The sequence below is a fragment of the Ascidia mentula genome, chromosome 2 (assembly GCF_947561715.1).
Source record: "Ascidia mentula chromosome 2, kaAscMent1.1, whole genome shotgun sequence".
NCBI classification, from domain to species: Eukaryota; Metazoa; Chordata; class Ascidiacea; order Phlebobranchia; family Ascidiidae; genus Ascidia; species Ascidia mentula.
Genome location: NC_138567.1, coordinates 5,279,596 through 5,294,942, shown reverse-complemented (window position 1 = coordinate 5,294,942; position 15,347 = coordinate 5,279,596). Strand labels below are relative to the sequence as shown.

At 38.3% G+C, this 15,347-nt stretch overlaps 3 protein-coding genes across 3 annotated transcripts; 2 read left to right on the top strand and 1 right to left on the bottom strand.

Annotated features, from left to right (window-relative positions):
• Positions 1-310: 310 nt before the first annotated feature.
• On the top strand, positions 311-3,417 carry LOC145889351 (uncharacterized). The gene is made up of 5 exons (XM_082980295.1): positions 311-1,230; positions 1,398-1,610; positions 1,751-2,074; positions 2,424-2,562; positions 3,007-3,417. The coding sequence occupies exons 1-5, from the start codon at positions 1,197-1,199 to the stop codon at positions 3,176-3,178; spliced, it is 882 nt and encodes a 293-aa protein (XP_082836421.1). The 5' UTR covers positions 311-1,196; the 3' UTR covers positions 3,179-3,417.
• A 185-nt stretch (positions 3,418-3,602) lies between these two features.
• Positions 3,603-4,540, bottom strand: LOC145889962 (C-reactive protein 1.4-like). The gene is made up of 3 exons (XM_082981010.1): positions 4,367-4,540; positions 3,877-4,055; positions 3,603-3,780 (listed from the first exon to the last, which is right to left on the bottom strand). Exons 1-3 carry the CDS (start codon positions 4,538-4,540, stop codon positions 3,603-3,605), a joined length of 531 nt encoding a protein of 176 aa, XP_082837136.1.
• Positions 4,541-6,286: 1,746 nt separating this feature from the next.
• On the top strand, positions 6,287-13,669 carry LOC145888473 (ARF GTPase-activating protein GIT2-like). The gene is made up of 17 exons (XM_082979228.1): positions 6,287-6,422; positions 7,074-7,162; positions 7,656-7,813; positions 7,941-8,118; positions 8,436-8,661; positions 8,723-8,805; positions 9,030-9,205; positions 9,656-9,756; positions 10,070-10,180; positions 10,311-10,417; positions 10,614-10,803; positions 11,223-11,338; positions 11,695-11,831; positions 12,080-12,275; positions 12,752-12,871; positions 13,173-13,289; positions 13,529-13,669. The coding sequence occupies exons 1-17, from the start codon at positions 6,365-6,367 to the stop codon at positions 13,616-13,618; spliced, it is 2,253 nt and encodes a 750-aa protein (XP_082835354.1). The 5' UTR covers positions 6,287-6,364; the 3' UTR covers positions 13,619-13,669.
• The last annotated feature ends 1,678 nt before the right edge of the window (positions 13,670-15,347 follow it).

Sequence of the window (15,347 nt, the reverse complement as noted above, 5' to 3'; positions counted from 1 at the left end):
CTGCGCAACTATCGTGTTGGCCATAAAACACAGGTGACTTTAATTTGGTTTACTTTCGCTCCAATGTTTTTACTGTTTATGGCCAATCCAGAGTGTTGCAAGCGAAGTTGGCCAAATTGCAAAACTTTCAGGTTCGAACTAAATATATCATTTCATAGAAAGCAAAACGAAGACAGAGGCGGTAATTGGTCCATTGCATACAGAAGTCCCACGGAACCAACTCCTGATCTTCAACAACAAGTATACGTTGTTTCAAACGATCCGTATAGTTTTGTTGTTTAATTTTGGCGCAATTTCGGTCAATTGACACCTTTAAACTCTTGCACCGAATATCAATTCAACTGTCCAAAATCAAACTTTTTTGGCCGTGAATCAAACGTGCATTGTGTAGCAATGCGGGCTCCACTGCTTACGTGCTTCGTTTTTCGTTGGCATTGTGTCGTCACATGGTCACCGAGCAATGCCCTTAAATAAACTTCCTCTTGCGAAACTCCGCTTTGCATCTTAACTACGTCTTTAAGTGCCTACGTGATAATTTTGCCACAGTTCCACAATGAAAACGTTTTGGAAACATTGAAACACTTCAACCCGTTTACGAATGTGTACACCTAAGGTGAATTCATTTGCTCGACTGTTATCGTTTGTGTAAATACCATCCTGGGCATTTGAATTTTATGAGGTTTATGATTGATGTCGCAGTTTTTCTTTCGATTGTGACGTGGAGGTCATGGGTCACCCGGAACAGTATATGTGGTGCATAATTCCAACACTTATAGACAGAGTTTTGTTCTCGGCATGAATAACAAAAGCAACATTCACCGAAGATGACATTGTGCAATCATGTTATTATTTTCTATGTTTCGTTCAGGACGCACGTTCGTTCGTTGAAGTTCCTGGTTTCGAAATAAAAGCGCATCATATCTAAAAAGTTTTGCTTAGAAATCAATTACGCCACCATTCATTGTTGTAAAAGACGGGCGAGCCGAGGGAAACAATTGAAGGGGAATTTCAAGCACACAGCGAAGGGCTTTACGTTAAGCAACCAGGAAGTTTAATACGAAAGGCCAAGTCAAGAGGACAGGCCAGTTTTATAAGAAATCAATAAAAGTTCGTAGATATTGCATGCATGCATGCTGGCTTGTAGACTCAGATTTACAGTTTTATCTGGTTAATTTCAGTCATCAAAATCACATGCCATGCGTACCATGCTTGCTGCTTGCGTCATATCAGGTAAGGCGGTTGTGTTGTACCTCCACAACTATATATGGTAACTATACATAGTAGTGCTTTTTATGCTGTTCATACCTTGTCAGCACATGCTTTGCATTTGTATTTGTAACTATAAGGCTAACAAAACAACCGGCACCCGCCTACTTACATATGATTGGTTTCTGCAGCTCTTTGGAACACAGCGGGGGGTAATACGACGTATGTGAATGAAACTCAACCGTTCGGCGAACACTATCTCGTTTCTAACCATACTCATAAATCGTACGTTTACACCTTCAACTGGGCGCAATCAAAATTAAGCGCTTTTAGCATAAGGATTCTACATCTAAAGGCCTTCCCACCAAAACATCACAACAATATCACCCTCACTCTGCCAGACGGTAAGGTACTCCTTATATTTAAGTTTTAGTTTGGCAGTCCAAGTTTGGCGAATCAAACCCAAACGTCTAATTTTTGCTGAAGAACCAAGTAAATCCTATGTAGAAATATACAACACATTGAGGTATCGTTGTCGTTTTAGGGACTCTTTTTCATCCCAAGAAGAATTTTCCTTTTCATCGCAGCCAACAACATTTGTGCTTCTATTATCAACAAACCAAACTGGGCGGCAGTCCGTGCTTAAGAAATGGTGTTAAATACAAGTGTGGAAATATTTCGAATCCGAACAGAACGTATGCTTGGCCTCCTACGTTGAAGGTGGAAGCATATTCGTACGCGCTTTTTTTCTCATTTGCTTTTATAAGATGCACGTCGGACAGGTACGCGGCACAAGAACGTGGTGAAAGTTTTACAACTGAAGCACTCACAACGACCTCTGACCGAACGCTTGAAGAAACTACCGCCGGTAACGTTTGTTGCTTAAAATAATGACCAAGCGCTAAACCACGTACCAATGATAGTGGTTTTAGGTGCGCTCTTGTTTCAAAAGGCGATTTTTTTTATATATATATGGCCAAAATACACAAACAGTATCCAACAAACTATAACAATCTTCAACAAAAAACGCTTGAAAGAATTTCTGCTGTTTCAAATGCGAAAAACCTAAAGTATGATATTTATAATAAAAACTTATATGCAAGTATTATCTAGCTACTACAATGCGACGACTTTGTGCTGACCAACAACACATCACTAGATTTTGTCTTGACATAATTACTGTTCAATAGCTAAAATTTAATAATTTGTTCGTTCAGATTTGGGGGAGCAATATAAATTTACGAGTACACCGCAATGCAACCGGAACGACAACAGAATAACCTACTTTGCGATTGCCCTTGCCGTGTTGTTGTCTGCGACGTACATCGCCATCCTTGTAAAGCTTGGATGTGACAGGTATATAGCCTTAAACCCGACGAGAACGGTTCGCTTCCTATATAAGTTTATTTTATTCCAAGCTGTCGAAGCTTTGAATCGGGCACGGGCGTGATTTCCGTGTGCAAAAGTAGCTTTATGGAGTGCAATGGTCAACCAGGAAACATTCAAGCCCTTTCGATTCGACCAAAGTCTTCTAAATTGTCAAAGTATTGCCGATATGAGCTTATAGGGTCAATGTGACACGTGGGCGCGCTGCTAATATATGGCCATCACTGTTTCGACCGAGGTCAATAACGCATTACATTAAGCTAACCTGTAAACTCTGATTTTCATCATTGTCCAATAAACCGGTGTTCAACGCATGTTTTACAATAAAACTGCTGTATAAATGGATTGTCTATACTCTGGCGTTTATGACTAAACTTATCCATACATACGCCTGAAATATATTGGTATATGCAGGCAACAATCTCAAAACAAAAACCAACCGACCGTGCGGTTTATCCGCTACAATGAAGGTAACCAGGTGACAACCGAAACAGAGGAATCACCCTACAGCTTTGCGAACAACGACGAAAGAGTGATCGTTAACAACATCATCTACCAGACTACTAAAGACGTGACGTCATCATAGTGTGTGTCTGAACCATATATGCATGTTTGTGATCGCCGAGTGCATAAAACGTTTGTTTTTTACATTTTTACTGTAACTTTTAAAACTCATGTTTTTTATGGTGAACTCATGTTGATTTATTTTCGCTGAAGGTTGTCTTTGTGATCCTATTGTCAATTGCCATGAATATTATAATAGTGCACAGTGGTAAACATCCTCGTTCTATATTTCAATAAAGCTGTAAATGATTTCCAGTGTAACGACGCGATTTTTGAGATGTTAAAATTAAGTAGAAGTGATGTTCCAGCAAGGCAATGACTTTCGTCGTAAAGGCAAACTATATCTGTGCGCAACTTACGCAACAGTTTTATTCATCATTTCAATTACAGTACAGGAAAACGATTTTCAACCAGCTATATAAAAATATAGGAGAATACAAGGCACATTACATTGTTCCTGGACATTTCCCGGGTATGGTGTACGTGGTTTGCCCCAAGAATTCCACCCTGTCCAACGTCATCGACACCATGTGATCAATCGGGCACTGACACAAAACTCTCATGCGTTGGATTTCGACTTGCGTCAACACCCGCGGGTAGATAACCAAATTCTCAATTGTACCCCTTGATTTGGAAACAAGATAAAGTTGAACTATGGACTAATATATGTATGTATAGAGCTTGAATAGCTTCAGTTTTAAAAACAAATATGGGACTGACTTTAAAGACTGGTTTTTGCCGATTCCTCCAGCAACATTTCGATCTTCATCCTGACCGATAAGAAAGCTTCCTCCTCCACTCACAAACCCTCCTGCGTAACCTTTGGGACCAAATTCCTCTCCATTCACGTAAAACCCAAGTATTCTGTCCTCCGAGTTAAACCAGGCACAAATGTGATGCTAAAGAAAGAAGTTTAAAAACAAGGTTATGCCAAGCTTCTTGGTGAGGACAAGTGTGAAGCATTTGTTGTCTAGGTTTCTACAAAGAAAAGCTTACGATCAAAAACTCTTTTGTCACGCAGAAATATGGATTTTCGACGCTTATGGATGATCTTTCGCCAGACAAAAGCACGCATAAAATGTTCCAATGGGTGTGATAGTTACCATCTCAAAGGATCCATGGATCCGTTCCTACGTTATACACACTACTGCGCAAATTACCTTACAAAACAAATAGGCCGAACTGTCGTGAACAAATAGGCCGAACTTACGTTGACTGTAGTTTGAAGATCAAAGTCAAAGTCTGCGCGTGATCCATCCACTATAAGCCGCAGTATTGACGGTGGCCGAAGTTCAATAAGAATGTGGTTGACATTTGTTGAAGTTTGATAACTCACAAGTGCGACCAATGACGACAAATCCTCGACAGTGTACCAAAAGCACATAGTACCCGATTTAAGGGTGGGAAAAAAACGCTTGTACCTGATATAGTCTTGTTGCTGATTATGCCTCGGAAAGACAAACTGTGTCAAAGCGCATTCTGTTGGAAACACAGTTGTTTGATTGCGTTTGACAAATTCCTAAATACACATTATACTCACGCTTGGAGGGAGTGCTTGGTGTTGCATAGATAGCAGAAAGCACATTGTTCAGCCGTTGTACATTTTGTCTCAGTTGACTTATTTCATCTTTTAATGCACGATATAAGATTTACCTTACAAACCATTCAAACATATTCAAAACATTTTCTATACCTTCATAAAGAGATCGGTTTGGACAAATCAACTGAGTTTCTACGGAAAGCCTGCTGGTCTCGGAGTCACTTTCCCTTGGAGCAGCCAGACCAAAGTTGGGAACAGAAATTATTACAAATGCTACCAGCCAAATCATGCTTCTTGCAATGAATTTTTTACAGCTACCCACTTCTTAGCTTCTTTTTCAAGGTGTTGTTTCTCTACAGTGTGATTTACTCTTGAGCTGTGGCGTGCTTTTATAGAGGCAAAAAACAACCGTTCTAGGAATTTCAGGCAGGAAGCAGAAAAACACTTCAAAAATGCGCTTCTGGCACGATTCACATCACACTCTGGTAAACATGTACATTAAAACAAAGACGAAACAAAGTTGGTGATTGCCCCGACCCAACTGTCGACTCTTGGTTTTTGTTGACTTTTGCACTTATAGTTACCGCTACTGTCAATATTACGTTGTATCGGAAGTACTTATTCTACATACTCGTACGTCATTGGGAAAAACTTTGCACAAAACAGTTCAACGTGGTCGTTTGTGGCTACTGGTATTTGGAAGTCCTTTATTAATAAACTAGTTGTTGTCCAAATAAACGAATCCAAAATGCAAAGTAAGCATTGCATGATTTGCAAACTGCAAATATCCCGTTTAAGAAAAATGAAATGGGTTTTGTCGTTGTTTTGACAAGCAGTGTCTTAGTATGTGCATTTTTGCTTATTTTTGAGAAACGTGCTTATGTGGACCTGCCTGCTCAGTTTTCGATCCCAAACGTGCTTTAAAATACAGATTATTGGTTATATGGCGCGATGCTGGACATTATTACATTGACTATCTTTAAAAAAAGTCAACCATCCTGGATAAAAACTAGAAATATCCCTAAATTTGGATAGAGTTCTGACATAAATGCAATATTCCGGCATCAAAATTCAGCATGGTTATGATTTGTCCAACTCGATGGTAACGCAGCTTAAAGCACATAAAAAAACGGCATCTTTGCCAGAACTATTACATCATCTCATTTATTTAAAACGTTCCCCATTTGTGTTACTTTGCAAAACAACACAATATTATTTTTTAATGCGATGAGACAAAAAATAAGGTACTTTGTCTTTTGCCCAATAATGGTTCCCACAGAGATCAGTACACTATTCACCAGGTCTCATTGGATTAGAGCAGAATATTGGCAGAAGATTATTGAGTTTTATGAAAGAAGGTGTTTTGTTTAAAAGTGATGTTTCCTTTTAATAAGAGCAAAATAGTATACAAATATACATGGCTATGCTACTTACAAGCATATCTTTGCAATCAAGAATGGCAAAAAAATTTTATTAATGTTGTAAATTTAAAGGTTTCTTTGACTAAAATAGTTAAACATCACAGGACCGGACATGTAAACAATAAACCCAGCTACAGAACAAATTCACTAAAAACATTTTATTTCTACTAGATATTATTATATTGATAACATTCGTCTTATGTGTGTATGTCAATGGTGTGAACAAGCATTTTAGACTTGGGCGACCATGTCAAAGCCTAAGTTCCGGTCTCCTGTTGATCTGTGTGCTGATTGTGGTGCCCAAGGTATATCTGTTATTTATATAATTACTTGTTTATAGTTGGTTTCCAGTTTAATTAGCTAAATGTTTGACTTTCTCATGACTTTATTGCTGATGTCGGCTATTACACCTTGTAGGCAGTAGCAAAGTGGTGTTGTAGGTTGTTGTGCGTATTAACTTTTTTTATTCATGGTTCTGACTTCATGTCACCAAAGGGTCTGATGTCACAATGCTGCAGGTGATAATTGGCTGAAAATGCATTGGTTTGGATAGGAGTTCTTCAACAAAACATAACTTTTAATTTGTGAACTCCTATCTAAACCAATGCATTTTCAGCCAATCTTAACCTGCAGCATTGTGCTGTCAAACCCATCATGACGCGAAGTCGGAACCATGAATTAAGGAAATCACTGACTTTCAGTGAGATCAAATAGTGGTCTCACAGACTATTCATAAATACAAATATCATACAGTGCCAAAGTATGTAATACAACCTTCAGACTGCAATTAATGCCACATTTTTATTAGCAATTAAAACAGAAAAAAAACAAATTAATGACATATAAAAAATCCCTGTGCAAATTACAAACTTTCCATTGTGGTAAAAATCACTGAGCCATGCAGTTAATATTATAACACAGGCACTTGTAAATACTGAAACCTGTGTTATGTGCAGATCCATGCTGGTCATCTGTAAATCGTGGTGTTTACATGTGCAGTGAGTGTGCAGGCTTACATCGCAATCTAGGTCGCCATGTGTCTCAGGTATGCAAATATGTATATATACATGTTTTGTTTTTTACTAGTGATGCACTGAAACAACGTTTTTTTCTGTTCAGTGAAAACCAAATATTTGGCAAAAGTTGCTGAATAACACAAAACTATGTTTGGTATCTAATACAATAAATTTTAACAAAACATACGTATATATATACTGAATGGGATCTACTCCCATCATCATGTTGTTTCGTACTGTTTGAATAATGATTCTAACACATCTGAACTCTGCATACCACCAATCCATTCAGTAAATGGCCAAAACCAAATACTTGTAGAAACCTTAGATTCACCCGAATAAACTCCAAATGAATAAATTCGGCAAATCTGAACCGGTGCATCCCTAGTTTTAACTGTATACAAAGTTACCATCTCGTCCGGTAACAACATGATTTTAACAAATGTTGCAGTGGACTTTTCTTCTTTTTAATCTGCAAAAGCATACTTTGATGTAATAAAATTGACCATGTCGGTTGTTTAGGTCAAACACATACACAAAAGTGTGTGGCATCAGAACCAGTCAAATATGGTTCACACTCTTGCCATGCTTGGGGCTAATTCCATTTGGGAACATTCTCTGTTAGATCCAGCACAAGGTCGCAGTGGAAAACGAAAACCCAATGCTACAGATCCAGTCCAGTAAGTTTATATTTTGTGATGTCATCAATGAAAGTCACCATCTTTAATGTGCATGATATTTATTGATTTTATGAGCTTTATATCACCTTTATACATTTGTTTGTGAGGTTGGACAATTGTATTTCAGCACCATCAAAAGTGAGTTCATCAAGGCCAAATATGAGCAACTTGCATTTGTGCATCGCCCCCCACGACGAGATGATGAGGATCTCGGTAAACAACTTCACTCAAGTGTACGTACTGCTAACCTTGACACAAGCCTCAGACTGCTTTCACTTGGTGCTCAAGCCAATTTCTATCACAATGTAAGTATAAGCATGAATACCAAGTACTGCATCATATGCATTATCAATGAGGTTATTTACTTATGACCTTTTGGTTATAATAAACATCCTTTCTTTGCCATCTTTTTCAGCATATGTATATAAATAATATGTAATGAGTTTTAATACATTTGCAAGGTATATTGTGTTCAGTGCAACCCGTCACATATATCATATTATAAGTCCATACATTCTTGTTTAAAGTATATAGATTAAACTTAAACCATCTATTTACAATCTTTGTCAACCCACTCAGAAGTATGTCTTTGATTAAACAAGAACAATATGTTGACATACAGGAGCGTGGTAACACGCCATTACACGTAGCCGCTAAAGCTGGCCAAGCTCTACAAGTCGAACTCTTGGTGACTTACGGTGCTGATCCTGCTGGTCTAGACTCCAACCAACAGACACCTGAAGATCTGGCAAGAGCTGAAGGCCACACTGACCTTGCAGACAGAATAGTTGAACTACAATATGAATTATCTGACAGACTGTCCAACTTTGTGTGGCACATAAAACCAGGTGGGATTAAAACTTTTTTGAACTGACTGAGGTTATATGAAAGAAATGTGCAATTTTTCAGACCACAAAACACCCAAACACTTTGCGATTCCAAAATCAAGAGATAATGGAGTTGGTCTGGATGGAAGAAAACGCCTCCAAGCTGTATGTTATACATAAGTTATATTGCTATGTGTGTAGTCTTTTCTTGCTGTATTTTCCATCTGTGAGTGTGTGGCATTGTCTGATTCAAACACCCAGTGTGATAAAATATTCGATAAACATGGACACTGACATTTGGGCATGAGTCTGGTTCAAACCATGCTTTCCTGTGACGTAGAAGTCACTGTTTCAATCCCCCTTAAGAGGTAATAATTGTTTGCGTGCAGCTGAGCAACCAGATATTTGAGGAACTTGCAATGGATGTTTATGATGAGATTGATCGAAGGGAGACTGAACTTGTCTGGCAGGAGTTGCGACAAGTGGCTGCTGGAAAGATTGCTCCTACAGCAGATCATGTAGCCGTACCCTTTCTCCCTGTTAATCCAGAGTACTCAACCACAAGGCAAACCACATATACATTGCTTTAATATTTGTTTGCCACAATCTGTACCTCCTATATATGTCTTTAATGTAATACAACTGTCATTGCTGAAATAGCCCTTGCCGATTAGATGGCATATGTGATTTAATGACAGTAATGTTTACGATCGTATGGGTCCATACATATTTCAGAAGCTGCTTAATTGAAACATCTGTCACATGTTAGAACACTTTGTGAAACTATGTAACTTGATAGTTGGCATGTCGCTTTATCCTGTATATTGTTTTGCATTAAACTAGGACAGATCATGATAACTATACTGTGTTACAAATATTACAGAATAAAACTGACCTTAAACTAAGTTAGTTCAGTTGTAATGTACATTCCCCTTTAAATTAATATCTTTAAAATGTACTGGAACATCTTATGTGCAGGTGCTTTTGTGTAAAATGCTTTTTCTGGTATTTGCAGGAACCAAGGAAGACAAAAACTGGCAAGATTCAGTCTCCCCGAATTCCACATTCTGGTGACAGATATTCTGCATGACATTATCAGGCGGCAATCCATGTCTGGTGAGCAAGCACAGATGATCATGTTTTCATGTGTAATTACATGGCCCCTATGGCCCCTAAACAATGTTACATTCAACCTTTACAACCTGAAACATGCAAGGAATCGTGTGTCATCATATCAGACTTTTATGACACTACGTTCCACGGTTTTCAGGAAAAATGGCCTGTGATGTATGCTATAATGATACTATGTATGTGTTACAATTGTTCACATTGACTTTCATTTAAAAGGCCATATCGAAAGTGTTAGGATACATTCTGTTCTGTCAATAATACAGTTTACCCAAACCCTAAATTAAACCCTGTTGCTCAGATGGCACATGCTTACCACAAATACCAGTGCAATCACCAGCCAATGAGGAACCAATTTATGATTTGCCACCAGATGGCAACTTGGATTACCAATCCATTGAAGACTCTGCAAGTATGTTGTTCTTTAATGACATTTTATGACTTTAAATCATTTAGTGGGTCAATGTGCTGGTGTCAAGTACTTTGTTGTTTTGTGGCAACTGATTAGCTTGTTGTTGAAAGTTTTGTCATACATTTACCAGAGCCAGCTATTGGATTGAACAAGTTTCTTGCACTGAAACAAAAGTTAGAGGATGCCCAAAAGGAGATCACCAAACTTACAGAACAAAACAAGAATCTTTCCAATAAAGTATGTAACAGACTGACATTCGTTTTTGGCAAGTTGTTTGTAACGTCCTTTCACAATTTCATCTTTTCTAATATAATTTAACATGACTTTTGCTTGTCTGTGGACAATGTGTTGCATTTGCTTATGTAGAAGCGTCCGTTTAGAAAATATAATTGATTTTTCTTGTAACTAGTTTTTACTTGTGAACTATTTCAAGGTTACCAACCTTGCAAAGCAAAACCATGAGTTGACCAAGAAACAACAAAACTTCCCATCAGCATTCAAGCCCCCGGCTGTTCCGTTTGCTGGAAAACCTCCCTCTGTACCAAGCGGACAATCTCATAGTCCTAAGGGTGACAACAGTGGGGTGTTGAGGCCTACTTCTGTTTGTAATCCCAATGAGTCAGGTTTGTACACTTTCAGTAGGGTATTGTTTTGCTAAGACCATTCAGTATCACAATGGTTCTTAACCTTTTTTATCTCATTTCCCACTTTCAGTTTAAACTGAATCTTTATTTCGTACAGTGAATACAAAACATAATATTTCCTTTACTATTACTTTTGTACAATCTGTGACCGACTGATTACCCACCTACAACCCTATAATTTCCCTTTGGTTAAGAACCACTGCAGTATCACATACAACCTAGTGTGTGTAAGTACTTTATGGGTGAATAATACCATTTTTGGGCAAGCAGTTTATATAAACAAATGACAGTGCAGGAAATGCCCACATACTTTTTGTTGGAATTATCAGCTTTAGAGTCATGACAGTGACACGGCACCAATCCTAATGATTTCAAAAACCTTTGAACTATGTTTGCAGGTGGCAGTCAGTCTTCACTGGCATCTGCTGACAGTCAGCGGCCCCGAACTATCCATGGAACTCCCCCCGAGACAGAACTGCCAGTGGGTGACAAGGAACCTTTTGAGACAGGAAGTGTATGTTGGATAAAAGAATTGTGCCCCTATTAAACTTTTTTTCACTGTAGTAGATATGGCAACTATTTAGCTGAAAAGTTTAAATTCAGTTTAATAATGATACTGTAAACTCTACAATGTTTTTTAGTAAGCACCACTTATTTTGTTGAATGCAATTTTAAACATTCCATCAGATGATTCCTAAACTAGGTTCCACAGAGCCAGCGGTTATATGAACTACTATCTTGGTTTGGACAAAAACTGCTGGAAATGACCCAGGGGTTTTGTGGGATCAACTTAAATTTCGTTGCTGGGTCCTGCAGACAATAAATTTAGGAAACACTGCTCTAATTTAACCTATTTAATGTTTGCTATAGGGAGACAAACTAAGAAAAGCTCCACATCTTCGAGACCCCAGTCCTCATAACAGTGTTGGGAGCGATTATGACAACAACACCACAGATCCTGCCGGGGCCAGAAGTGGAAGTGTTGGCCCAACTGAGGGAGACAAGAGGTCTGCAAGTTTTTGTCAACTTTTGACCAATGTTTTAACTTAAAATGTGGCTTTTTGCACATGTTTTAACTTAACTTTCATGGTATTTTCTATTGTGTAGTAATGACAATAGTCCTAGAAAGGATCATTGTGTTATCGTAGGACTGTATGAATTCACAACCGTGTTAATCACCCAATGCAGTTACTTCAGCATCAAAGCACAAGTTTTGCAAACCTTTAGTTTCATACCTCTGTTAACTTTCCAACAGTGCTGGAAAGAATTTAAACACAGTCGAACCTGCCAATACCAACAAAAATAACAACCGAGAAACATCCCCAGCATTGGCGGCCTCTCCTAATCCTACAGAAGCTGAGGTTAAAGATCCATCTCCTGATGGTCAGGACAAGTCTTCCGAACCCGGATCTCTACCAAAATCTGAGGATGTGATCAAAAAAACTGAAACGGTAGAAATTTGATGTAAAACTACATATTCTGGTCAGCTGAAGTTGCTTATAGGAAGTAATTGATTTATCAATCAACACTTCAGCTGACATTGAACTTAAGCTTGTTTCTTCATTGATTTATTTGATTTTGCATCATTATTTGATTTGATGACGATTAGTGTGATCTAATGTTATCCAAACAATGATATTTAAGATACTCCTTAAATTGTGGAGTTTAATTTTAGTTTCAATAAAGAATAAGTGACATTTTCTATTTCCGTTAAATAACAACCGCACCAACTTTGTTGTGAACTTGATCATGTAATTGGCTTTAACGACGCTTTTGTAACTAACTTGCCCTTGTTTAAACAGTGTCACAGTAAACACAGACGTTTGTGTGCATTTCGTCAACACAGCCCCCGACTATGGCGCAATACTAGCATTGAAACAACATATTTGTGTCCTTTGCTTGACACAATGAATTTCCTTCATTTCAGGTCACTCGCATAATTCAACAGCTCCTTCAAGCAGCTCAAAAAGGAAAAATTGAGAGCTTCTCAAACTGCGCCGAAAATATTCTCACCGCCGTGCAAGAAATCATCGCGTTGTTTCCAGAGGTAACCTAAAGTCTGTTCGAACTTGGGTTTTTTATTTCATTAAAAAAATTCTGACAAATTTCCGAAATGGCAGTAAAAATTTCTGACTTTTCAAATTTTCTTCGGACATTTACCACGTATATTTAGTATTCAAAACAAGTACCTTCTTACAGTAATTTAGGCTATGTAATAGCCAACTTTCGTTTGCAAAGCAACACAATTCGAACGAAAAAAAAAATCCTTAACAAAAAAATCCTTTTCTATTGTTACTTGAGTTTGATTTTTCAGCAAAAGTTTCGCCTCAAAATTCTTACATTGACAGGAACTCCTTGATCAAAAACTCCAGGGAGTGATAAGCAAGTTACGGAACGGAGCTGTGGGTTTAAAGAACAGATGCAAGGAGGTAGCAGAGCAATCAAGCAGCATCAATCCCAAACAGGTATAGTTTAGTTATATAGGCACTATGTAATGTTTGTTTCCATTCGAAACAAAACCATTTAGGATAAAATGGAGCATTTGAACACCGAAGACTAATTACGCACTGTGGCCAATAACCTGTTTACATGCTGACGCTTTTTAATTTTTTATGGCAGACAAATATTTATTAAATGTTGCTCTGTGTGTATTTCGTATATTTTTATGTATCTTGTGACCACATGACGTGTTTTTTTTCTTAAGATGGCTGAGAGCATTATCAAGGTCGCATACGAGATTGCCAAAGCCGAGAAGGAGCTTGTAACAATGATGAACTCACCAACCTCCACATGACGTACCTCGGCGTCTTCGTTCGCTTGTCCGCGGAAATACGCAGACGAGATCCCGGTCGAATGACCCTGTTCGTTCCTTCTTCAAGTCATCGGAAACAGAGACTGGTCTGAATGCAATCGGTGTTCACCAATACGACTTTAATAGGGAACGAAAGTCTAGCTTGTAGCGAAATAATTTATGCTGCTTAGTGCTTGTTTTTACATTGAGATATACAGGCCACAATTCTCCACCCGGGGTTCCACAGCTTGTAGCAAATTAACTTAAGCAATATCACGCATGAGCATTTGCATCAGGGCTTTCCAAACTTTCACCAGGTTGAAATTTTACGCGATATCTGACAGTAATATTCAGATATGTTATGACAACCGCTAACAGTTGTGAAACGAGTGTAAAATTCCCAGGATATATCGCACCTAATAATATAGTACAACCAAACGTTGTATTTTGTGTGATATTTTAATCCATTTAACATAACGTGTGAACTCTAATTTGGGAAGCCCTGCTTTACATCTTATTATGAAATGAAATTCACCCGCAACAAAGTGAACCCTTCTTGCGTGACACAATTCTCAAATCTATTCGAAAAAACGCGTGCTTTATAAGGTTTTTTTCCTGTTCCCAGTAAGCACTTTCAACCTACAGTATAAAACATCACACTTTCCTTTCAGTGTCGCGTCGTAGCTTAAGATTTTGTTTTTGGTTAGTGCTGCTTACGGTAGACTAAATTGATTTGTGTCACTGGTAACTGCTATCGTAGGTAAGTTGTGCGTTCGGTGTTTGTAGCATGTGGAAACGGCTAAAATGTTGGAAAGTTTGTTTAGTTCATAACTTGGCAGTGAATCCATTTCGTTTGTTTGGTGCTTTGTTCAATTAACGCAAAAGTAATTTTCCAGCCATCCGCTCCAACGTTTCAAATAAATGGGATGCGGTTTCGTTCTTTTCTCAAAGCACATTTGTTGAACCAAAAAAATTATTCGAGTGCCATCGGATGGGACCATTATTGGCTCTATTGCTTAAATATATTCTGTCCAAACAGTGGAACGCACGACATGTCGTTGTGAATCATATTTCCACCAACACACGTGCTTTGTTTAGGGGAACCACCGCAGAAGGTGTAAACGTCAACTTGACGAAATAAGTTGAATTTTACACCTTCTGATTCCCTTAAACACCTTCGAGCCAGGATCTTCGTCGGTATATTTTCTTGTCGTAGTCTTCTTGTTCTCATTTCTTTATTATCACTAAATTCATCTGTTTACGTAACCTTCCATAGTTAGTTTTCAATGTTAATCGTGCTTACTCGCTTTTAATTGAGACATAACAAAGACATTGTTTGTCGTGTCACAATGTGAAAAACGGCTCCCATTGCTGTACTTCCCAAAGTTATCGTTGCTACAACTTACATAGCCTCGGATTGGAAAGATCAAGCCGTGACATTTTCCCCAGCCATAATGCTTCTTCTTGACATTTTAATTGAACGAAATACCCCAAGACGATGTTATAGGATATTTTTCTCGGCACTGTTCACGTGGCTATTCTTGTGCAAACGTTACTAGCATTTTTCTTAGTTTTATCGGCTTTGCCGATATCATAGCCACACATATAATTACATGTATACTGTTCGTGTACAGTGATATTATTCAGCGGAGTGTAACAGTCACTCCAACATACTCCAGTGGTTCTACGGGAGTTATTACTGTATCAGCGTGTATTACTGCCGCCACCACGG